This window comes from Megalobrama amblycephala, linkage group LG6 (assembly GCF_018812025.1).
Source record: "Megalobrama amblycephala isolate DHTTF-2021 linkage group LG6, ASM1881202v1, whole genome shotgun sequence".
In the NCBI taxonomy this organism is placed as follows: domain Eukaryota; kingdom Metazoa; phylum Chordata; class Actinopteri; order Cypriniformes; family Xenocyprididae; genus Megalobrama; species Megalobrama amblycephala.
In genome coordinates this window covers 25114974-25140036 of record NC_063049.1, presented here as the reverse complement: position 1 = coordinate 25140036, position 25063 = coordinate 25114974, and the positions used below count along the sequence as shown (strand labels likewise).

General features: G+C 35.7%; 3 protein-coding genes and 2 non-coding genes across 6 annotated transcripts in view; 1 reads left to right on the top strand and 4 right to left on the bottom strand.

Moving 5' to 3' along the window:
• The window catches only part of clasp1a (cytoplasmic linker associated protein 1a), an 82033-nt gene extending 71652 nt beyond the window's left edge, over positions 1-10381 (bottom strand). Inside the window, 2 exon segments of the mRNA XM_048193553.1 lie at positions 5402-5977; positions 10230-10381. Coding sequence (XP_048049510.1) covers positions 5402-5596 — 195 coding nt within the window. The 5' untranslated portion in view covers positions 5597-5977; positions 10230-10381.
• A 1398-nt stretch (positions 10382-11779) lies between these two features.
• nifk (nucleolar protein interacting with the FHA domain of MKI67) lies at positions 11780-14444 on the bottom strand. Its single transcript, XM_048193552.1, has 6 exons — positions 14217-14444; positions 13904-14032; positions 13192-13300; positions 12892-13103; positions 12731-12790; positions 11780-12475 (listed from the first exon to the last, which is right to left on the bottom strand). Exons 1-6 carry the CDS (start codon positions 14328-14330, stop codon positions 12284-12286), a joined length of 816 nt encoding a protein of 271 aa, XP_048049509.1. The 5' UTR covers positions 14331-14444; the 3' UTR covers positions 11780-12283.
• LOC125270909 lies at positions 12546-12672 on the bottom strand. Its single transcript, XR_007185499.1, has one exon. It is a non-coding gene; the product is annotated as a small nucleolar RNA ACA64 (small nucleolar RNA).
• LOC125270908 lies at positions 13372-13506 on the bottom strand. Its single transcript, XR_007185498.1, has one exon. It is a non-coding gene; the product is annotated as a small nucleolar RNA ACA64 (small nucleolar RNA).
• Positions 14445-14892: 448 nt separating the features above from the next.
• Positions 14893-24519, top strand: si:dkey-219c10.4 (high affinity cGMP-specific 3',5'-cyclic phosphodiesterase 9A). 2 transcript variants are annotated; one of them, XM_048193550.1, is made up of 14 exons: positions 14893-15102; positions 16056-16217; positions 16327-16378; positions 16816-16918; positions 17468-17610; positions 17715-17774; positions 18184-18361; positions 18740-18862; positions 18941-19033; positions 21051-21118; positions 21209-21311; positions 21544-21648; positions 21810-21956; positions 24011-24518. In XM_048193550.1, exons 1-14 carry the CDS (start codon positions 15015-15017, stop codon positions 24182-24184), a joined length of 1599 nt encoding a protein of 532 aa, XP_048049507.1. In that variant the 5' UTR covers positions 14893-15014; the 3' UTR covers positions 24185-24518. The 2 variants fall into 2 exon arrangements, with proteins under 2 accessions (XP_048049507.1, XP_048049508.1); XM_048193551.1 differs by having other exon boundaries at positions 14908-15102; positions 16145-16217; positions 24011-24519.
• The last annotated feature ends 544 nt before the right edge of the window (positions 24520-25063 follow it).

Here is a 25063-nt window from a genome sequence, read left to right as displayed (position 1 = left end):
ACGACTCTTGTCTCCGTGAATTCAGTAAGAAACGATGGTAACTTTAACCTCATTTAACAGTACATTAGCAACATGTTAACGAAACATTTAGATAGACAATTTACAACTATCACTAAAAATATCATGCTATCATGGATCATGTCAGTTATTATTGCTCCATCTGCCATTTTCGTTGTTGTTCTTGCTTACCTAGTCTGTTGATTCACCTGTGCAGATCCAGATGTTACTGGCTGCCCTTGTCTAATGCCTTTCATAATGTTGGGAACATGGGCTGGCATATGCAAATATTGGGGCGTACACCCCGACTGTTACATAACAGTCGGTGTTATGTTGAGATCTGCGTGTTTTCCGGAAGTCTTTTAAACAAATGAGATTTACATAAGAAAGAGAAAGCAATGGAGTTTGAAACTCAATGTATGTCTTTTTCATGTACTGAACTCTTGTTATTCAACTATGCCGAGGTAAATTCAAATTTTGAATCTAGGGCACCTTTAAACACTGTGGTGATTTCAAACCCATTAGATTTGAGGTTTTGTTTGGTGTTGCTAGTGGCACAAAAGTTACTTACAACCTATTCTGTTTCCATAATGTGACATTTCAGAATGAAAGGGGATATTGAATGAGAAAGAATGTAGGGTGGGACTGGGACTTCATTTTATCAGTTGGGAATTGATTAGATCAGGAAAAATGGTTTTCTATAGTTTTCCTCTGGAATAATGTGCATCGTTCACAATAAGAACAGGGCTGCATTTCCCAAACGCATAATAAGCCTAAGTCGCTCATAGAAACTATTAGCACCAATGGTCTCTTTGATTAACTCATGATGCTTCTGGGAAATAGGTGGTTGCTTCACAGGCATGAGTATGAAGTAAATGTCAATTTCCTAGGGATTAGTCTAATACACAATTGTTTTATCCAACTTAAAACTTAGATCTGTAGCATTAATTGTGAAATGAACCTTTGAGGAGGTGTTTTACAGGTAAATATAAAACCATAATAAACCATCTGAAAGTGAATTAGCGATTACGCCAGTGATAGCTGCTATTGCCAAAAAGCCTGTGCTCAGTGCCACGTGAATTTATTTTTGGGAATATGGAGAACAGTTTAACTGATAACAATAATAAATATTTTTGTTCAACTATGGAGGCAAAACATAACACTTAACAATGGTTAAAGGGAGGTGCCATACACAGCAGTTGCTTTCTATGAAATTCATATCTACCCCCACTATTATGAAGTCAAGGGTGGTTGAAAGGGCTTACAGCAACAGCATGACAAAAAATGCCATTCATTTTAAGTGAGAATGCCTGAATTTGAATTGAGTTTGAAGCATACGTATAGATGCAGATATGTAATTCAAATTTAAGTAGATTCAAAGTTTAGAAAGAAATTCAAGAAACTAATTGTAGTTTATCTCAACAAGTTTCATTTTTCAGTATGATTTACTCATGAATATGTCATACACACATTCATTTTGACAATAATTCTGAACTGCCTATTACATATCACTAACCAGTACAGAAAAGCCAGCAGAGAATTAAGGAATTATGCAATTGTTTTTATAAAAGTGTACTACTGGTACACTTGGATTTAGCTCAATATCATATAATCAACATTCAAATATTATTAATATGAAAACATTTTGTGTTGCAATATGGCAAAATCAAAATCTGTATTGATGACTGCATGTACACTGTAAAACCGAACAGTGAAATTAATTAAATTAAATGAGTTTGTTTCACTCAAATAATAATGAAAGTTCATTGTACTTAACAGAAAAAAAGTTGCATGAACTCAAAATTTCATTGTAGTAAGCTGAGCTTAATATGATTGAGTTGAGCTGCAGCAGATTTCTAATTCCCAGCATGCTTTGCGTCAGACCATATAAATAACTGTTGAAATTAAGTGTTATTTTGTGTGTTTTTGCACAAGATTAACATATGGAGATATAAGTTAATGTTTAATGTTGTGTTATGTTGGGATTCAGGGGGGGTTCTGTTATGTTAGTTTTGTAGGGTTACCACTGTGGTGAAGAGTAGAGCCTGTGGTTAGGTTGAGGATGAGCTGCAAAACATTTAAGACATATGTTGTTTGATTACATATATGCAAGTATGTAATGACTCTCTGATAATGTTTCTCTGATAGTTATAATAGCATGTGTTATTTCATTTAACCAAGATCTGAATGTGATGTTTATGTAAATTAACTGTATGTAATTAACATTATGATGAGTTGGGAAAGGGATGCTGGTGACGGGATTGTTAGTGAGAGACACCTGTGCACCACATTGGCCTTGATTCGCTTCCATGGCTCTCAGCCCCGCCCCACTTGTCACAAAATTTTAAGTTCTACCAACTTTAAAAAAATGAGTTAGTTTACTTAAATGTTTTGAGGTAATAAGTTTCCTCAAATGTTTTGAGTATTCTGAACTTATTGGGTTTTACAGTGTATAATATAATATATTCCACATATTACAGAACAAATAGGCATAATTAGTCAACATTAATGATTAAACTTGTTCGCGACTAATTATATCCCTCTTTTAGTTGCAATAGAATCAACTCCTCTTGTCAATTCCAATTCTGTAGGGTGTGGCAAATTCAATGCAAATTCTGAAAGAATTATAAACCAGAATGGCTTTCATTACACCTCAGTAAATAACTGACTCACTAATTAAAAAAAAAAAAAAAAAAAAAATAAACCTGGGCAGAGACAGGAAGCAGAGGTTTCGATGAACAGACAATGAATAGATGATTTATTAGGCAATATCTAGAGGATTAGTGCTACATTTTGCCAAAACAAATTCAAGTAGATCATGCATGGTAAGAAAATGTTGACAGCATTTTGTCCTTTACTGGCTAAACAGGTCTTTTGGATTGAAAGTCTAGACTGCATTCACAATCATTTAAACAGCATTGTGGTGCAAACATGTCAGCACACGATTTACTCTTTGATAAAGCACTAAAGCCTTTATTAATCAGTTTTAAGCTGTACAAAAACACCAATAGAGATAACCACAAAAGCTTTTAATTCTGGTTACCCAAAAAGGGGTTATCAGAAGGAATGACCACAACCAACAGCCAGGACAAAACCTTTTCCATTATAGTGTACAAACCACAAAGTCATGAACTAAAAAAAACTTTAACACACAACTTAGGGATGAGTAATCAATTCTATTTTACCACAACCTACAACATGATGAAGCCAAAGCTGTCAAGCACTGTAAAGCTTGTAAAATAACCGAGTCAGCATTACTTCGAAGAACAAACTATATTCTGATACGGACGCATCTCACATGAAGGGCCAACCTCACCCAAACCCTGCCCAAATACTTTCCACATTACTCCCAACATCAATTGCTGTCTCCGTCAAGGCTGGTGCTCGTGAATAAAATGCAACGTGAGCTAAATCATTTGTTCTCAGTCAGTTGCAACCGAGTAGTTACTGACATCCCACAAAATCTGACATTGATTGCATTACTAAGAAATCTATTAGGGCTGGGCGATATACATCAAACAATCACAAAATATTTACAATGATTTTGCTGACTCACAATATAAAACGAAGCAACATTGAGAATACTGCAATGATTTTGAATGAGCTTTTTATTAGGCATTTAAGTTACTATAACACTAGTTGTGCAATCCTTCTTTGTCTCATGACATGAAAGACAAAGACATGTTTTAATAGCATCTGATTTAAATCTGACTAGCAAAATAGAGTTTGATATGCTTCATTCATTACTAATCAGTTCAAACAGCTTCAATGAATCCATTCAAAATGGATTCAGCAATTAATTTGCATCACTCAAAAGCTTAGTGTATCAGATTTTTGTTAAATATATATGCAAATAAATACTGCTATTTATTACTTTGATTTGTTATATTGGTGTATATATAAATAAAATGCTTACAGCATCAAATTAGTGAAAAAATTGAACAACATTTTTTTTAGTTTGTTTGTTTTTTTAATTCACACATTAAATTTTGAAACTCATTTGAATCATTTTGAATCTACTTTACAGTATCTCTGTGGTTGAAATGATTGCTTCTCTGTTTGGGTAGGAAAAAAATATTAATAATATACATTATTGAATTGAATTACATCAAAAGGCTGACCAATTATCATTTTAATATCACCAGTCCTAATGGCTGTTATGAAATATTATCCATTCACACAGCAACTGGCTGAAACATGAGTTCAAGAAGAAGAGAGTTCAAATGAGGTTGTTCATGAAAAATGTGCTCCCGGTATCCCTCAATCTAATGCTCAAATCATGTGACTGCAAAACACTGAGCCTCAGAATTCACACTACATGCATGATGCCACAGCATTGAAATAAATACAAAAAGTAGCAGAGCTGCGCTTCATGATGCTAAAGGCTTGACATAATTGCTACTCTATGTTTACAAGCTGCTCGAGGAAGTGACATCAAAGATAAACAGGCTCTGAACACTGTCAAAATAATATACCACATTCAACAAAACCTACGCAAAACAAAAAACAGATGGGTGGCTCTAACTTAGCACTGCAATGCTATAAGGTCAAGGCAAAAGATTTGAAATACAAATCTCTCATAGTTGCTTCTTAAGAGGATTTTTGGCCTGATTCCCATGAAACACTTTATCTCTATTAATTGCCTTTGTTAGAGTTTGATATTCTTGAACATGAAACCAGTAACTAAGTATAAACCATCAGCCTTCTTAAATGTCTACTGTACACAACATTCAATATAAGACACCTATTGTATAAATAATCATGTATAAAAATAATAATAGCAACATTAAGGTCATCCTGAGTTCTGGTAACAAAAAAAGACCATAACAAAAATGAATATGAAAGATAAGACTGCCATCTACACCTTTAAAGGGCTAGTTCACCCAAAAATGAGCTCACCATCATTTCAAACAAAAAGGACTTTCTTTTCTTCTATTAAGAACTCTTTTTTGCATTAGCTGTGACTACATGGAAAACGTTTCACCAAACTTATTCTGTGTTCAATAAAAGAAAGTCATACCGGTTCGGAACGACATGAGGGTGATCAAATGATGACCGAATTTTCATTTCTGGTTGAACAAATTGTTTAATCATCATCCAAGGACATGGACACAAAGTGAAGTCTCTCATTGTGTCTAATCTTGGAATATGTCAACATGAAGGCCTGTAAATGTTCCAGTGACCTCAAAAGCCTGCTCTGTTTCGCTCAAGGGATCGATTCAACCCCTCAATTCTATGCCAGACAACTGCCTGAAGGAGAATTCCAAAAGAAAAGCCCTTGTTTTATAACCCATAATACCCAGTCCATTTGAAACACCACCCTGCACCATTTACAGTCTGAAAAAGTCAATAAAACCTGCAGAAAATTACAGTTAAGCATCTAAATGATCTAAAAAGCCTTTACCTTGAAGTTGCTAGAGTTAACCCAAGATGTGGCGATACCGTCCACCATTTTATCTAGCGCAGTCTGGTCACTCTCCAGGTCATGACACTTGTCTGAATCTGTGATGTAGTCGATGAGCTCCGGACCCATCTGCAACCTGCGGGCCACATCCTTCTGTAGCACCTGGGTCAGACAGTACTCCATATTGGGTTCCATGGCCTACGATGTCCTGCCACCACCTGTGTGGCAGTGGAGAGGAAAAACTAAAAAAAAAAGGCCTTTAGCGTGTGCAATCAAGGCAAAACAAGAGCACACGCTTATTAATATCCCGTGTTGATGAATCCTATGAGTGCCACAGGCTGGCAAGAAGCTGAGCGGTAGGGATGTCGACTCGGGAATGCAAACGATGCACCATATGTGACTAGACAACAGCTGATGAGGACTGCGAATTCTCCTTTTTGTCCTTTTAGGAGGCAGCCAAACCACTAGCAGAGGCAAAAGCGATCACGGTTGTGGTGACAGCAGCAGGAGTTCTGGTAACTAGAGCAGGAGAGAGAGGGTCCGGCGGAGCATTTCTTCATAATTCAGAGGTCCTCCCTGCTCAGGATGAGAAAAGAGAGCTATTAGTCAAGTACCACCTCTGGATATCAAATGCCAGTGCGGCAAGACCTGCATATTTGTCAGCTCAGATCAGCAGCCACTTATGAGAAAAGCAAAAAAAAGCCCTTTGATGGTGGTGACATAACTCAAAGTCCGGATTGCATTCTCTTAACTATTTATTTGCTGACCACGCATTAGCTGCACAGCTTTGTGGGATACAGCAAGAGAGGAATTCTACTTGGGTTAAAGGGATAGTTCGCCCCAAAATTAAAACTAATCCTTATGCCATTTCAAACCAATTTACTTTATAATTTACAAAAAGGATACCATAATAGCACCACAACACTAATCCATACAATTTGACTATATTCAAAGCCATACAATAGCTTATGCGAGTAAAGGTGCGGACACATTAGCAAAATGTAGGTGGGCAAAAATTGTCTATTGTCAATAGCGTAGCAATTAGAGCTGCATGATTAAAAATTAAAAGATCGCAATCTCGAACATTCATATCTGCATTGGTGCTGCCGCTGGCCCAGAGAAAGCCTTTATCATTTTTAAGTAGGGCTGCAACGATTAATCGCGATTAATCGTTTGCAAAATAAAAGTCTGTGTTTACGTAATATATATGTGTGTGTTCTGAGTATAATAATTATGTATATATAAATACACACACATACAGGTATAAAGTTTAGAAATATATGCATGTATTATAAATATATATATATATATATATATATATATATATATATATATATTTTATATTACATATAAACAAATATTTTATATATAAATATAACATTTTTCTTATTTATTACCGATTTAATATATACATGAATGTGTGTGTATTTATATATATATAATTATTATACACAGAACACACACATATATATTACGTAAACACAGACTTTTATTTTGCAAACGATTAATCGCGATTAATCGTTGCAGCCCTATTTATAAGTATGAAATTTATAAGTATGTAAGCAGCTTCACAAACAGTCTTTTCAACCACACAGTATCATTATTTCGGTGTTACAAATGAAGAGTTCATTTGCAAAAACCGATAAACGCCATTTTTAAAAAAAATGAACTAAGTGCTGTGCATTATTCTCCATATATAGCACGTTCTGTACCCTAAATCCATTTTGTCAGAAGAGCCGGTTTTGCCCACTTTCAGGCATCGCAAGTTCACGTTTTACAGCAGAAGCCGACAAGCGCCCTTGTTTGTGTACAGACAGAAACCAATAAGTCCGTTTTAGCGAATCAGCGCGCAGTATTCAGGTCAGGTGACAAGGCTTCTAGTCACTTCAAAAAGACGCGCTAGCTGAGGGAAGTTTTATCAAAGCTCACTAAAAGTGATCGAGGATTTATGATTTCGACTCCTGTAAGTCCTTGTACACCATACACGACTTACATGCTGAAAAATTGGTTGTCCTTTTGCTTGTGTGTGTGTGTGTGCGCGCGCGCGCGCGCGCACGTGCGTGTGTGGATTAGTGCGTGTGTGTGTACTTGTGTGCCGATCTGTGTGTGTGTGTGTGTGTGTGTGTGTGTGTGTGTTTGAGAGAGAGAGAGCGTGCGCGCGCGCGTGTGTGTGTGTGTGTGTGTATGTGTGTGCCGATCTGTTTGTGTGTGTGCGTTTGTGTGCACACGTGTGTTTGAGAGTGTTTTAAATGCAATTACTTGGGTTTTGTTTAACTATGAAACATGAAATGTGGAGTTATCTGCTTTTGCCAAAAAACGACTGTTGGAGTTATCTGCTTTTGCTAAAAAACAAACTTTTAATATATATATATAAAACATACTTTCAATGAATTTTAATTTTTTAATTTACCTATATTTTTTAGAGTTATCATTACTTAATCAAAACAGCCCAACTGCAGTTTGATTGTTATTAATTGGAATGCACAATAAAAAAAACATGATTTGTGAGAATTCATAAAAATGGAGTTATCTGTTTTTGCAAATAAACTCTTCAAATATTTACAACAGAAGTACTGGAATCAAAGTTTATATTTTAGATATAAACACTGATGTCTACCGAAGCAAACAAAATAGAGTAAATTTCCTTTTGAAAGTAACACGGCGCTTCAAATAACGATTGTATCGTTTACATCGTTACACCACTAGGTGGCGACAAGTGACTGTTAAAAATGTATTTGTCATTGAATCATTCATACATGAGATTTGTTCAAAAACACTGATTCACCCAGTAATGGAACAATTAATTATATTTATGAGTGAGTCACTGAATCATTCATTTAACCTGATTTTTTAAAATAATTAATTCAAATTAATTAAACATTTTTAAATTGACTGCAGCAATTAACATTTTGTCAGAACCTATAGTAAATTACATGTTTATTTTGTTTAGTTGTTTGTTCAGAATCATGAGAGAATTGCGATCTCTATTTTGAAACAAAAAAAAATCGTGATTCTCAAATTATTCAGCATTGTGCAGCTCTAGTAGCAGCGTATAAAGCACAGCTCACACCAAAATCAAACGTTGAGCACCTTTTTGTTGGTCAGCTTGAACAGCTTGAGTGAAATTTACATAGGAAAATTGTAAACATGGCCGCACCTTAATAGACCAAAATTTTAAAAGAGCTTCTTTAAGATTCTTCAAAATTTCTTCTTTTGTCCTTTACAGAAAAAAATAAGAGCTTGGCTGAAAACATAATGACTATATAACAGTTAACTTTAATTTACAAGTTAATTATTAAAGTTAAAGCACAATAATTTGAAGATTTGTAAATATTCTGTAGCATTATCATGCAAAAATTATACTACACTGAGCGAACTATTGGAAACTACTAGGTAACGTAAAGCTTTGTGTCACACACCACAACAACAGAAGTAATGTCATCACTAGGATACTGCATTGAGACAAAAATCTGCTAAGGCATCATGGGAATAATCTCGCTGCAATCAGTTGGTGACAGCAAAGTGTATTACTCTGATAAGTAGATTACCTGATGCTCGCAGGACTTCATAAAATGAGCAAAAAATGTACTATCCATTGATCAGGGCAGAACACTGAAAATGATGAATGTATTGGTGGTCACTGAGGCAAACTGATCAGTGTTCATGTACAGTGCAGTCCAAAATGAAAATCTGAGACTTAAAATTCCAGTTTCAGGATTTCAAATAATGTAAATATTAATAATAATTCTTTTAAAAAAAAAAGAGAGAGCAAAAAATAAATGAATGTTTTGCACAAACTAGCTCCTGCAGCTCATCAAAACAAATATAAACAAATGTAAACAAAACACATTTTTTAATTCAAATTCCACTCAAGACAAAACTTTTTTTTTGTAACGATTCACAAGAGGTCTCAGACATTTGGTCTTCACTGTATGTGTGTGTTTTCTATCTTCACTGTCACAAGCAGATTTGTTTTTGCTTAGTTTAGTTTACATTACAAGTCTGTGCCTGTGCTTCATGTATCTAAGCTACACAATGGTGGGAGGAGACTTTTCTATGTCTCCTAATTCTCCATAGATCACAATCAGCACACAGGAGTTGATCTTTGAGTCATCAGTGATGTCACCTTAATGTAAAACACACACACTGCTGCATTATAATTCAATGATGTCAAACATGATTTACCCGTTCCTCCCTCAAACATACATCGCAGACATTTGATTACAGCTTAATTCATTTCTTTATTGTTACAGTAACATGTCAGTCTGTTTTAAAACTGGATGACTAGTAAATTAATTAACCCTGCTGGGCACAAGCTGTATTTGCTATAAAATTACATCAGTACCTCACCAGTATTTGGTGAAAACGTGACTATAATTCAAAGCAAAACGACCTTGTATATGCAACAGAACTCATATACTACATAAAGAAAAAAATTAAAATCAAAACATGTAGGCTCAATAGTGAATGAGTGAATGACAGATCACACATGAGCATCAAAGTAAATACATTGATGCTCATGTAGTATCTGTCATTCACCCTAAATGAGATGCTTTACTCCCAAGTCCAGGCTTTAAAATGTTACTGTGTTTTATATACGTTAACAATTCAAATATCAACACCCTTTTTATGAAATCTGAATTAGTATTTAATTATCAAGTGTTTTCAGATCATATCTGGATGAATTTGTTTCTTTTTCATTGATCATCTAGCCGGTTATGCTAGCTCTCACTAGCCGACCGAATAAACTGTGAAAACTCCGGCGATTTATACCAAACCGGTACATGTAAACGACAAGCTTGGTTGAAATAACAGGTTATATACTCACTCTGCCGAATCAAGCGGTGGTTTCTGTGTGAAATGACACGGGTTGGTTTACTAAAGGTAAACGAGGCTTGTCTCTCTGGTGCTGCTCCTGTAGACACAATGATGGAGCCGGAATGCGCATGCGCCAAACACCTCTGTTCTATTACCGATTTAATGTACAATCAGCTTACAGCTTTGATACAAACGTTTTATCATGACAAATATGTTTCTTTTTATGCCACTATGATTGCTAGCAATTGTTTAAAAATGTGGGCTGTGCCCCTTTATTGTGCATGTATGCAGTATGCGAGTCATTTCTCTATAAGCACCTTTACCTCTTGTAATTAGCGATTTTGCACTTATTTTTTGAGTGTTTATCTACACAGTGACCAACAGATATTTTGTTTACATCCGCTTATTAGAAATCCTCTGGTTTCCTTCTGTCTCGCAGCCACATGGCCATTTTCCTTGTGAGGCTAAAACAATGAACCTTTATGGCAGGCCAATTTAACATTGATTCCTCAGAAATAAAGCTTATATTTGTTGGTAGAAGCCTATGTATTTTTTTTTAATTGCTATTAAGTATTCTTCTTATAGCAACAAGCACCTTTCTGTTTTTCCAAATAGTTAACACTAGGTATTAGAAATTAGTGTTGTTTTTGGTAATTTGATAAATATTTCAATTAAGATTGAACTAATCTTTAATCATTTTATATATACACATATAGAAATCAATTGAGAGGAGGGGGGATGGAATCGCAATTTGTCATTGGCCATTAACAACAGAATACACAAGTTCTTCAGACTACTTAAAAGGGTTAGTTCACCCAAAAATTAAAATAATGTCATGTATTACTCACCCTCATGCCATTCCACACCCTTAAGACCTTCATCTTCAGAACACAAATTAAGATATTTCTGATGAAATCTGATGACTGTGAGGCCTGCATTCAAAGCAATGACATTTCCTCTCTCAAGATCCATAAAGGTACTAAAAACATATTTAAAACAGTTCACGTGAGTTCAGTAGTTCTACCTTAATATTATAAAGCGACGAGAATATTTTTGTGCGCCAAAAAACAAAGTAACGACTTTTCAACAATATAGTGATGGGCTGATATCAAAATCATTATTTTGTTTTTGTGGTGAACAAAACGTATTCTCGTCTCTTTATAATATTATGGTTGAACCAATGTACTCGCATGAACTGTTTTAAATGATTTTAGTACCTTTATGGATCTTGAGACAGGAAATGTCATTGCTTTGAATGCAGGCCATACTGAGCCATCGGATTTTATCAAAAATATCTTAATTTGTGTTCGAAAGATGAAGGCCTTACGGGTGTTGAATGGCATGAGGGTGAGTAATTAATGACATTAATTCATTTTTGGGTGAACTAACCCTTTAAGTAATAGTATCTAATGGACAGTTCGTCTTGAAATAGATTAATTGATAAGTTGCTATGTACTAGTAACACAATCTTATTAGTACATTAAGAAACATGTTAAACCCGCTTGCCATAACATTAAAGCAAACAAGACAATGAAAATGATTCCTGGCTCCATCTAGTGGTTATTTAGAGAAATTCATTTTTATTGATCTGTTTTCTTGTAAGAATCTTCACAGCAACAATTTACACACAAACCATTGTTTAGTCAAAATTGCTTTAAAAAGCATTTTAAAAAATTAGGCTTTAATGGTTTGAGCATATTTTAATGTTGTAAAGCTACATGACTGACGATAGTACTGGACAGAATACATCATACCAAAATGTGTCAGAAATACAATGATATCCATCCTGCCATTTAATTTTCCAAGTAACACTACACATCTTGTGTATTGCACAGTAAATATGATTTTAGAAACTTCTGGGAGACAACATTGTACCCATAAAGGTCACAGGTACACAACATTGCATGAAACACCTCAAATCAACAGATCGTTGATAATGAGGACAATGTGTTTGGTCCTCTTCTCCAACCATAGGGGAGGACTGAGAACTTATATACAAACGGCTCTGAAATCGAGTCCAGTGTCCCTTCTAAAAACAGGGATTGAAGTTTTTTTTTTTTTTAATTAAGCTGTTTGCTCCTCCTCACATTCATCCTCTTCACCAGACTCTTCCTCACTATGTTCCACATCTTCACTGTCTTCTGGGACTGTTATGGCTTTGATGACTATTTCGTCGTCGTCATCATCATCATCATCCTCAACTCTGATCGACTTCCTCTTCTCCAGAACTGATGGGGTGCACACTGGAGTAACATCCTAAATGCAAATAAATGGTCTTTAAAACACTAATAGTGTAAGATTACATATCTTAGTCATTTTCTACAGTAACTGTTGGCACATGGGTTTCATTGAGAGTCACAATGACCAACAATAAGCTTAAAATGTACCGTTTTCTGTTGGCACAGTTATCTCACTGCAGTCAATGGATATAACTGAGGTAATTTTCAGTCTGTGCCAAGATTATGCACACAAAATGAGTGCAGAAAACGTAAATAAAATACTTCAGCTTACCTCACTGCATACTGAAACATCTGCTTCTGATTGAGTCTTCTTTGCAGGAATCTGAGATGCCTGAGGAAAAGACAACATGGTCACACAAAACAATAGAATAAAGCATCTTAAAAGTTCTGATAGAAAAAAAAAAAAAAAAGCAGCAGCAAAATTACACTTACAAATCCTGGGAAATCATAGTCAATGCCTTTTGCTGCCAGTCTTTTGCGTAGCTTAGACTCTTTTTTTAAAAGCTTTGCGCCAAGATTCTTCAGATCATCTCCCTCATGGTTTTTGTTATACCGGGTAACTGCAGGATACTTTGGCTTCTTGAAGACACTCCCGGAGCCATCAAAGAGCTTTTCATGGACCTTCTCGGGTGGCATCACATGACCTAAACAGGACAAAACAAAGTAATGTTTACACAACATACTATGTAACAATATATCCATGCAAAATCATTCAAATCACTCTCAACTCACACTTTATGAGCCGTTCTCCCATAAGGTAGTTGTTCATGGTCTCGGCAACAATCTTAGCCACCTCGTCACACTCAAACTCCACAAATCCATAGCCTTTGCTCCCTCCGGTCTGTGAAAGATAACATTAAAATCTTAAAAGCAAAGCGTAATTTACTAGTTTTACTAGTTTGAGAAGGTTTATAGTGTTGGCACATGGGTTTCATTGCACAACAACTGAACAAAATGGAGTTGGCAATAAGCTAAATGCACCAAGATTAATGTCGGCACAATTATCTCACCCAAGGCAACAAATGCCAAAGGTAATTTTCAGATTGTGCCATTATTTATCAGTTGTTAAATAGATGGAATAAAATAGATAAATTAAATGTACAGACAAGAAATAAATAAATCCATTAGGAATTCTAATGGAATTGTATGACTATTTGGAAGCAGACCCAATGGGATAAAACAAGATTCTTCTTAGAATTAAAAAGGACCTTATCGGATTAACAGCACTCACCCAAGAAGATCTTATAGGTTTCTTTATAGGATTCTACTAAAAGTCTTAGGTTCGTTTCAAATTATTATAGAAATTCCATTAGAATTGCTTTAGGATTGTTATTCAGCAGCTTCCTTCATGTTAACCTCTTAATAAACTGACAGTGTTATAAATATAATGCTCTGACCAACTGGATTGTAAAACACGTGCACTACAATTCCAAGCACGTCATACCTTTTTACTCCTGGAAAGTCTTAATCGTGAGACTTTCCCAAACTGCTCAAAGTAAGATTTCAACTGAGGCTCAGACAATCCTCGTGGAAGATGAGCAACGTACAGTACTCCTGGAGAAAGTGCCTGACCCTGAGGGGGAAGGATCATAATTAATATCACATTCAATGCATAATACTAAAATAGGAAAGTCAACTAAACACAAATACGTCAAACAAAATTGTAGCTTAAAGACTTCAGTCAACTAGGCTCTAAAAGCAACTTGAAGCGAAATGACTGTCAGGCCAAACTCAAGCCACATGGTCACGCATCATACCGTTTGAGGACGATTCTTCACTTGTTGGACCTTCTTCTTAAACTCTGCGTCTTGCTTTGGATTCAGAGCCAGCAGGCTTTTCGCCGGCTTCTTTGAAGATGTGCCTTCTGTCATGTTTAAATAAAGATTGATGAAATAAATACGTTTTGGACCTAATGTCGTACTACCTCTCCTGCAACCACGCTGCGCTTCTTTCAGGAAACTGCTTCGTTCGTTCAGGAAACTTCATAATAAAAGTCAGATTACAAATACAAAATAAAAGTCCACTATATCTACAACGTTTTTAAACCATAAACCATATATATAACTCATTCATTCCTCCTCTCTAATTTTTCTTATAGTATACATCGATTACATATTTTGTTATTTTATAGTTTTTATGTTTTAATAAATATTCACCTACATAAATTAAAATACTAACTAAATAATACTAAAACTTCATTATATAGTTGACTATAGTTGATGGATGATTAACTGAAAAAAATGGCACGTTGTATTTAAATTATCGTAATTTTAAGCCATTTCTATTATTTTAAATGTGAAAGAAAAATAATATTATTAATACTAATTATAAATAAACACTCTTAGATTAATTAAACAGGCATTTAGCATTTAAAATACATTAAAAATAAATAAATTCAGATTTAATATTCAGAATTAATAACTTTCAGGACATACAAGCAGGGAGATGCTGTAAAAGGGGGCGGGGTTTTAAATGAGTGATAGGCTGAATCTCTGATGTCACACTGTACACATATCATTCAGTAACGGTGAGAGTTCAGCAGAGCATCACCTAACATGGCAACTAAAATCATCTATTTTACTGTGAATGGAAGACCAGAACAAGCTGAGTTTCCCATTGACTGTCCTGCACAAGATGTTAAAGGTAAGGATTGTCTCACACGATATATATTTTTTGTCTGACTGGAACTTTATACTTTAAAATGGCAAGTTTTTGGCGTGCTGTAAGCTACTTCAATGCACGCGGTGAAATATAAAGTTCATGAGTCAAATATATCTCCAAAGCATATTGTAGTGTATTGAAATTGAACTGCCTAACCAATAATAATAAAATTACATTTATTAAAATTTAATTAATGTAAATTATTGAAAATATAAATTAAATTATTATATATTGCATTATTATATTATATAGATTATCAGATTTAAAAAAGCCGATTGTAAAAGTAGTTTCTTTCTTTTAATGACACTAGCTTTAATTCATGCATCAACATCAAATAGGATTTCTTATATGAAAAGAAGTTTTTGTTATGACCAAATTGGCTCTCTGTCCTCATTAACCTTTATTGTGGTGAAAAACATCCTTGAGGACTGTTCTCATTCTGAAGGGCACCAGGGTTCTTTAATCAGGTCCTCTCAATTACAGCGAGCCCATTTGAAGAGCTGTTCTGTCGACCTGGATAGATAATACAACATAAGAGATGGTCAGAGGATGATCTTATTGTTTAATCTATCTTTTTAAAAAATATAAGAATCCAGTTCTCTAGAGACCTATCAGAGATTTAATTAACTTTTTATATATATCTTCCATATTTTGACTCAGTGTGCATGGGTGAATTTGTTGTCACAGATTGCGACTCGAACAAATAAACCATCAGCTTGAGTCACAGGTGGTGCTGACAGTCCGTCAGTCTTCAAGTGCCTAGCAGTGCCCTAAAGGAAACATATGGCATTTTCAGTATTAACTTACCAATTTTCAAGTGCGTTAAATACATGACTTGAGGAAATTTCCATTGTACTTCATTCATGAAGAGGAGAAATATGATGATGAAGTACATCTGCAATGTTAATGCTAAATGTTTGTGTGTGTCATCACAGATCTTTTCCGAGCTGCAGCTGAAGCGGGACCTCATGACATCTTAAAACTCTATAATACTAAAGGCAATATCATTAATATTTCCCCTCAGCTGGCCCCCAACAGTCCTCACTCCTGCTATAAGCTGGAAGTGGTTGCTGCAGACTGCAACAGTGAGCTGTTAGGTATTCTCCACCATAAATTGTATTGCAAAATATAAACGTATGAATAAACATAATTTTCTAGGTCACATATAACCACTATATTAGGATCATGTTGAACACTCTCTTTTAGGTTCAGAGCTGGGCGTTGCATTGGGATTTGACCTCTCTTCTATGGAGAAAAGGTAAGGTCGGGACATATTTAAAATGCACATTTTGGTGTATCAGTTAGCCTATAGTATTAAAAATTTCATTTTCGGTGATAATCAGTAGCGGTGCCTTAAAACAGCATGCAGGGATAAAATATACTGGCTATCACTAAAATCACACCTGTCTGTGACAGCAGCAGTGGCCAGTGCCTTAGCCATCAGAAAACTAGCCAATTAGAAATGTCATCTGCCTGTCAATCATTTTGCGCATTCGGTATGACATCAGTTTGGCTGGCATGACTTTAGAGGTGGGGTTTTGGCGAGAGGGTGGAACTTTAGAAGTTGACGAAAACATTTAAATGTGCCACAGATTTTGGCACTTATTTTACTCCAAAATACAATAAAATTAAAAAGTACAATAAAAAATATTTGTAGAAAATTATTATTTCACAGCATAATTTACTTTTAAACAGGTTACAGAGTCTGGAGAAAAGAATTCTAGCTGAAGCATCAGAGACTCCTGCCATTGTGTATGAGATGAAGAGACAGGTGGAGTCATTCAGAGAGAAACTGGAGGTATCAATCAATCTATCAATCAATCAATCTATCTATCTAGCTATAGTGTGTTTTCTTTTTTTCTTTTTCTTTCTTTTGTAATTAAAGACTTTAATCTCTCTACCAGTAAAAATATTAAATAAAGTTTTCCAAGTATAAAATGTACCCTGGACCACAAAACCATAAGTAGCATGGATATATTTGTAGCAATAGCCAACAAGACATTGTATGGGTCAAAATTATTGATTTTTCTTTTATGCCAAAAATCATTAGGATATTAAGTAAAGATCATGTACCATGAAGATATTTTGTAAATTTCCTACCATAAATATGTAAAAAATGTATTTTTGTGAGTGGATATGCATTGCTGAGGACTTCATTTGGACAACTTTAAAGGCTATTTTCTCAATATTTAGATTTTTTTGCACCCTCAGATTCCAGATTTTCATACAGTTGTATCTCGACCAAATATCGTCCTATCCTAGCAAACCATACATTAATCATTCAAAAAAAATGACCCTTATGACTGGTTTTGTGGTCCAGGGTCACAAATAATGTCTTTCTCTGTAGAGTGTTGAGCACCTGAGTTGGCTGGGATTGTTTAAGGACATGTCGGAAAGCACCCACAAGCCCTCCCCTTTCTACCATAAAAGAACCCTGCGCAAGACCCGTGAGGAGTGTGAGCATGTCAGGGAAAAGTTCCTCCAAATGAGGTGACATTCCTGCCACTTACAAGGGTGTAATAAGCAATTGCAAATTTTTTTTTTTTTTTTTTTTTTAAAGAAAAAAAGAATTGCCCCTGATTTACTTTCTCTAGTTCGTTGGAGGTTTCTGAAGAGGTGAGACAGTATCTTAAAACACCAACCTTTGATAACTGGTAAGTGTTTCCTATATAGTGAAAAAAAGAAAAATGAAAACATGGAGTTTCCACAGTTGCTGTAGCCACATCAAAGTCCTGCACCTGTCATACATGAATAGGAAATTGTTAGTGAAGCAAAGCACAGCACTTCTAAAATATGCATAAAGAACATGGCAGAGGTCAGGCCTTTCATCTGCCCGAAGGGCCTCATATCAATATCAATGGTCCTGTTCGTGGTTTACAAATCAAAAGCACTTCTTGTGAGCAAAGGGTGTTCATTAATGCATTAGTCTTCCAAGTGATCTTGCTGAACCCAGCCTTTAGCTTCAGATTAACACAACAAGATATGATTCATTCTAAGGGGTTAACAGGAAAAGACACCGTTCATTTTAAATTAGCCTCAAATAAAAATGTTGTGCTATTGCAGGCAATGGGAGGATGCTGAGATTATGGTGCTGCTCCAGGTGATGTACACAGATCTGGACTTCATCTCCACCTTCAACATTGAGCTGGACGTGCTGCAGCAGTTTCTTTATGAAGTGTACCGACGCTACAATAACATCCCCTTCCACAACTTCAAGCACTGTTTCTGTGTCACTCAGATGGTAAGAGTGTGTGCAATCAGCTTCAGCCTCAGGATTTCTTCCAATCACTCCAATTACCCACTTCTGCTTGATTAATAAATGTCATGCCCCACACAGCCATCATTTCACTATTACCAATGCTGCCAAAAATGTTGATTGTAATTTTACTGGAATCAGTGGATTGTTTTCATTAATTGCCCCATTAAATCTCCATCCAGTGGGTCATTGTTGTTTTTTAAAACCATAAAAATGGACAATTATTGTGTTGTAATCCATACATGTGAAGGTTGGTGAAGGTTGAAGGTCAGTCAGTCATCCATCCATCTATCCATCCAGTTTTGTCAACTGTCCCAATGAGAAAAATCCTTACTACTTATATCTGGGTCCATTGTTTGTCAGATGTATGGGCTGATATGGCTAACAGATCTCAGAAGCAAGATTGACAGTATTGACCTCCTCATCATGCTGACCTCAGCCGTGTGTCATGATCTAGATCACACCGGCTACAACAATGCCTACCAGGTGAGATGGACGTTGTCACGGGTTCTGCTGCAGTAATAAACAGTAAACTGATGGAACTGATGGAAAGTCTCATTTCAGATTAATGCCCGCACTGAGCTTGCCTTGAGATACAATGACATCTCCCCACTGGAAAATCACCACTGCGCTGTAGCCTTTGAAATCCTGGAAAATGTAAGCTTTTGTTCAAGATATGAATCACAATCAATTAAATAAATATTTTGAATAAATGTAAATTTAAACTTTGATCATTTTTACTTACACTGATATTAATGTTCAGCATTCATTTTACTTTTTTTTTTTGTTTTAAAGAAAAAACATTAATGTAACTGACAGTCATTTGTGCAATGAATAGAGAATACGATTCTGACGTCACGCCGCGTTGAGTTCTGGGTAACTTCTTTGTTTAAACGCCATCTTGACAGGATCGCGCAGCCTTTCCCTCATTGAGTTTAGTTCAGTAATTTGTTTTCTGTCATGATTGTGAAAAATTTCACCATTGTATGTCATTAATGCTGCATCGATAATGGTGATAGTAACTCTGATAATCGTTCTAAAAGGGAGAGAACTGGACAATGAGCAACGTTTTTTTTTTTTGTCTTTTCTACGTGTAAAAACAACAAGGGAAGCAGGTCTAGGAGATGACGAGAAGACGCCGGATGGCAAATCTTTTAGTAATGGCACTGATTAAACCCACTACATATCAGTCAATAAAAGAATAACATTGCTGAGTGTTTTTTGAAATTTTTGGTTTAATAATTAACATTACCTTTTGCGAGTCTGACTCCCACTCCGCTCGTGAATTAGTAGAACTTTAACGGGGAGATTCAAATGCTTTTAAGAATGAAGAAACGCTTAATGCACCGAGACAAACACAAGATTCTGTACATATCTGTTAAACCATACTGTGTGGAGAACGCGTTGCGTTCATATTCAGGGCTCGTCTGCACATCTTTTATTATAATGTCATCATAATACACTAAGCCAGCGTTTTTAAAATGTGCCCTTGCAAGGACTCACTACTAAACTGTTGACAAGCTCCTAGGTTTTTGATTTTGTTTGTCATCTGTTGAAATAAATATAAAAATACAGTGTGTTCGTGTCCGTCTGTCCACTGACTGACCCATAATCTCTGATTCTCTGGGATCGTGGAAAGTAATATTTACAATGACAACAGTTGTAGGCCTACTCAGTATGCTCGTTTACGCATCATTTAAACGTTTCCAACAAATAAATGAATCGATTTTTCTCAGCGTGTTGAACACATACTTTTATTTGGATATTCATATGATGGCTGAAGCAGCAGCGAGCGTCCAGTGTGCGACACGGTAAACAGATGAACATTGTAAACGAAATTCTACAAAACTTATGTGAAAAAATAAATAAAATTATCATGCGATGCTATAAAATAGCTTCTGTTCCCTGCAAATGATACCCTTACAAATGTGAATGTGAAAGTAGTAGGGGGCGATCCTGTCAAAATGGCGGCGCCGCCCCGGCATGCAACACGGCATGACGTCGGTTCGTATTCTCCGTTCGCCGGGAGTTTGATTGACAAGGGATCTAACCAATCAAAACGCAGAATCCGCCATTTTGTCCGACAAGCAGGCAGGAGTTAGAAGATTAAACTTGGTGGAGTGAAACTTAAAAAAAAACTGCATATTGACATCTTTCCGCATTTGAAACAACATTCATTCTCATGTTCATTCATGTTTATTTGATGCTATAAATGGACTAACGTTACTAGGAAGAGATGATCGGTTTACGAGCCTCTTGAGCTGAGGCGCTACAGCAATCTGACACGACACATTAAAGAGCCACAAAACGGTTTTTATTGTTTGAGTTTCTTAAAAAAAACTACACAGTTTGAAAGCTGGGACTTTGTTTAATATTATAAGTAACCTGCTTTGTCTTGTCTGTCGACGTGTTGTCAGTATCCTCTTTGCTCCGCGATGTATTTGTCACTGCGTGTGGCGTGACAGCGCCACGGCTTGTCGGACAAAGCAACAGTAACTAAGGGGGGCGGGTCTTTGCGAAGGGTCTTATTTTTCTTGCATATATATAACAATTTATAGCCCTTCAAACCGCACAGTATGGTAGTGCTACCATACAAAGCATACTAATTCGGTAGTATGCAGTATGTATGCACATTTTCTATGTGCAAGAAATACCAACATTAATTCTTTTTCAGACGGAAAGCAACATTTTCCGAAACTTGTCGACGGAGCACTACAAAAGAATAAGAGAGGGAATAATTAAGTATATAATTTATTCAGCTTTATTCTTAACTACCGTTTTCATATGAAACCAAACACGTGGTTGAAACTGAACTACTTATCATTACTGCAGATGTATTCTCGCTACTGATATGACCAGACATACAGACATCCTCAACAAGTTCAAAACCATTCTCCCTGTGTTCGACTTCAGCAACAAGGATCACAGAGATGTGGTAAGGACAACCCAGAAGACCCTAGCAACCACATAGCAACACCCTGACAACCACCCATTTCACCCTAGCATCACGGTGGCGAGTTTTAAACAGGAAAATAACTTACATTATGTTCAGAAAATTATTTTTTTCCTTTAAATATAGTTTAGCGGCAATAAGTGTTCAGCTTGTAGGACTGTTGTTGATGATGATCCACTTTAGGGCATTTCCTGTCTGGCTGCTTCTTTTGCAGTTGATGATGATCATGATTAAAGTAAGCGACATCTCCAATGAGGCAAGACCCATGGATGTGGCAGAACCGTGGCTGGACTGTCTGCTGCAGGAGTTCTTTAATCAGGTACTGTTAATATTGCTAACATGTTTTTTTTAACTTTGTATAATACTCAAATGTCCCAGTGTCATGTTGGCATCGGTACAGTACAAATGTCATGTTAAACAGTAGTATTTTGTGCTTTTATGTTATCTAATGTAAAAAAGAGTTCTGAAATCTTTGTCCAGAGTGACATGGAGAAGTTGGAAGGTCTCCCTGTCACCCCGTTCATGGATCGAGACAAAGTGACCAAACCGTCTTCTCAGACTGGATTCATCCGCTTCGTTCTCTTTCCTCTCTTCATTGAACTGGCTAATCTGTTCCCCTGTCTGGAGGTGAGGAAGATCTCAGGGGAAGATGTTTGTGACATACTGTGATGAGATACCAAAAATTGCATTTATTTGCATACATTTCCAAAACAGAAATTTTAACATTGGATAAAGCCAGGCTCAAAATTCTTATTTCATTTTGTTGACATACTAGAGTTAAAGGTTTTAAAAAGAGGATTTTGGATATCTCTTTTTATCACACAATAAATCAGAAAATACTGTCTCAACAGTCTCAACTCAGCAATAAAAATGACATTTACACCATGTTTTTTTTGGAAAAAAATTGAATAAATCAGGTTGATGATACATGAACAAACCCCTCTGTAATAACCTTGAGATTATATAATAAATATAATGTAAGACAAGTGCTATAAGTTATAAGTATAAGTGCAGGGGTGTCAAACTTAGGCTGTGTCTCAATCAGCTCCCTAGTGTCTGAGGTCATGAATCACTATGTCGTGTACACGAATTTGGGCACTGGTAAGGACAGTAAGGACCCTGGCTCACTACACATTGGGGACATGATGTCTCTATTTCTGGTGACATCTGTGGCATGCATGCCATTATATTTAATGAGTTGGCTCACGTGATTTATGTTCCACGCTTCAGAACTTCCGTCAAGCGAACATAGTGAGCATGAATGCTCCCTGGATTTCACGGTGCATTGTTGGACTTTTTAGGGAGCAAATGTTTTAGTGCACTGGTAGGAATTTGCAATTGGGACAGCCCTTAAAATGGCCGAACTCTTGGTCAGTGTCCTGACTACAGTAGTAGGGAGCTGATTGAGATGCACCCAAGAAATTCAGGATTACTAGAAACTTCCAGGCAGCTGTTTTGGAGCTGGCTGGAGCTAGAATCTGCAGGAGTGCATGAGTTTGACACATGCAGTGTTGAGGGTAACGCATTACAAGTTACTTGAGTTACATAATCAGATTACTTTGAAGTAACTAGTAAAGTAACGCATTACTTTTTTAATTTACAACAAAATATCTACGTTACTTTTTCAAATAAGTAATGCAAGTTACTTTGTTTTCATATTTATTGTCTTACAGCTCTCCTGTCCCCATGTTGAGAGAAATAAAGTACATGTTGGGTGCGTGAGGTGTTGTGTGCGCTGTGTAAACAACATGGTTATTGTAGTTCTAAACTAAATGTGAACATGCATTTACTCATCTCGCTTGCACGAAAACATTCAGCATTCCTCAAAATGAATAAAAACAGTGAAATGCAATCTCAGAATTTTATGCAAACCTGTAATAATTAAATATATAAATTTGCACAAATATACTTTATGTATTTAATCTCACTTTATTAACCAATGTCTTTGCTGCTGACCTTCAATGAATTCAACCATACAAATAAAAAAAATTACTTTAGATTTAGAAGAGTGTTGAACTTCCTTCTCATGTATCCTATTCTTCTTTAATCCAGAATGGCAGCACAGCTGAAAGGTTTGTTTGAGCTGCGCCCTCTACTGTACAGGCGTAAATATGCATTTCCTTTAGCCGGAGGCTTATTCATTTCACTTTTGGTTTGAAAGGGCCTTTAGATTTGCCCAAAAAAGAACTTTTTTCATTGTTATTAAGCAAGGTGAGGAAAAAGTAAAGCAAAAGAAAGGTAATGCATTACTTTTCATAAAAAGTAACTAAGTAACGCAATTAGTTTTTTAGGGAGTAATGCGATACTGTAATGCATTACTTTTAAAAGTAACTTTCCCCAACACTGGACATGTGCCTTAAATGAATAAACTTCAGGCTTAAGTTAGAAGAAGTTTAGATTTTGATTTTCTTCTACTAGTGCAATTTGATTAGTTGAGATCTGACATGCTGCCTAGTAGAAAAAGATTTAGATAATATAATTATAATAATAATGATAATTTAATATATTTTTAAGAGGTCAAACATCACTTACTCAGAGTCTGCTGTCATTAATTTATAATGTGATTTTGTCTAATGTCGCTTTTAATAAATGTGAATATTTCTTCATGCATATTTCTTTTCTTTTTTAATAGGAATTCTCAGGACAAACATTTCTAACACTTTCTTGTAACCTTCTAACAGCAACACATCATTGACCCAGTGCGGAAAGCCCTGGATTATTACACAGAGATGGAGAAAGCTCTGGAGAGGGAGAAACAGAACCGGACCCAGAGTGAGAAGGTGGTCAAGCCCAGCACCTCAAAAGAGCCAGAAGCTCATTCAGAACCTGGTGGGACAAAACCAGTTGACCTGTAATCTAACCTGTGACTCTTAAATGTTTCATTCTATGATGAAAGTTGTGCTTTAAGGCTTAAAGTAAATGTATTTATGCTACTTTTACCAGCTAAACGTACTGTATATATATATATATATATATATATATATATATATATATATATATATATATATATATATATAAAAGAGTCTAATGTTTTCACTAAATGTATATATAGTTGAGGACACAAGTAAAAATACAATTTTTCCTTTTTCTAATTTAATATATTTTTCATTACAAATTATATCAGCACAAGTTGATTTAAAAGTTGTAATTGAAGAATTTAACATGAATTTCAGTCACTATTTTTGCTTTAATGACAGCATCTTAATAAAAATTCTAAAATCACAATGTCTACTGAGAATTGTTTTTTTGTAAATGAAGGTAGTGAATATGCACAGTCAGCCCAGAAGATGGCGCTAATATAAGCTACAATATCTTAGCCAAGAGTGAGGAGGCTGAAAATTGAACTTTACCATTAAAATTATGAAAATAAGATTAGTCACTACTAATTGCATTATATATTGTTATAAATATTGACTGAAGTAGGTCTGAAACATACAGTGTCAGGGTGAGATCATGGTCACAGGTTTACTGCCACTGATTCTCAATGTTCTTAAAGAGTTGAGGGTCAAAACAGAAATAAAAACATCACAAGGCTTTTTTACATTCAAATTTATTTTACAAAAGAAAACTTACTTCTCTTTACACATCTATTTCCCAAAAACCATATAGTGTTTCTTTAATCTGATGATGCAAATGGAATATTATGCATGCAGTTTTGCATTACTCTCAAATACCATCCTGCACAAGTAATGCCCACAATTCCATTTGAAGCCATTAAGTTGCAGGTAAGAGGC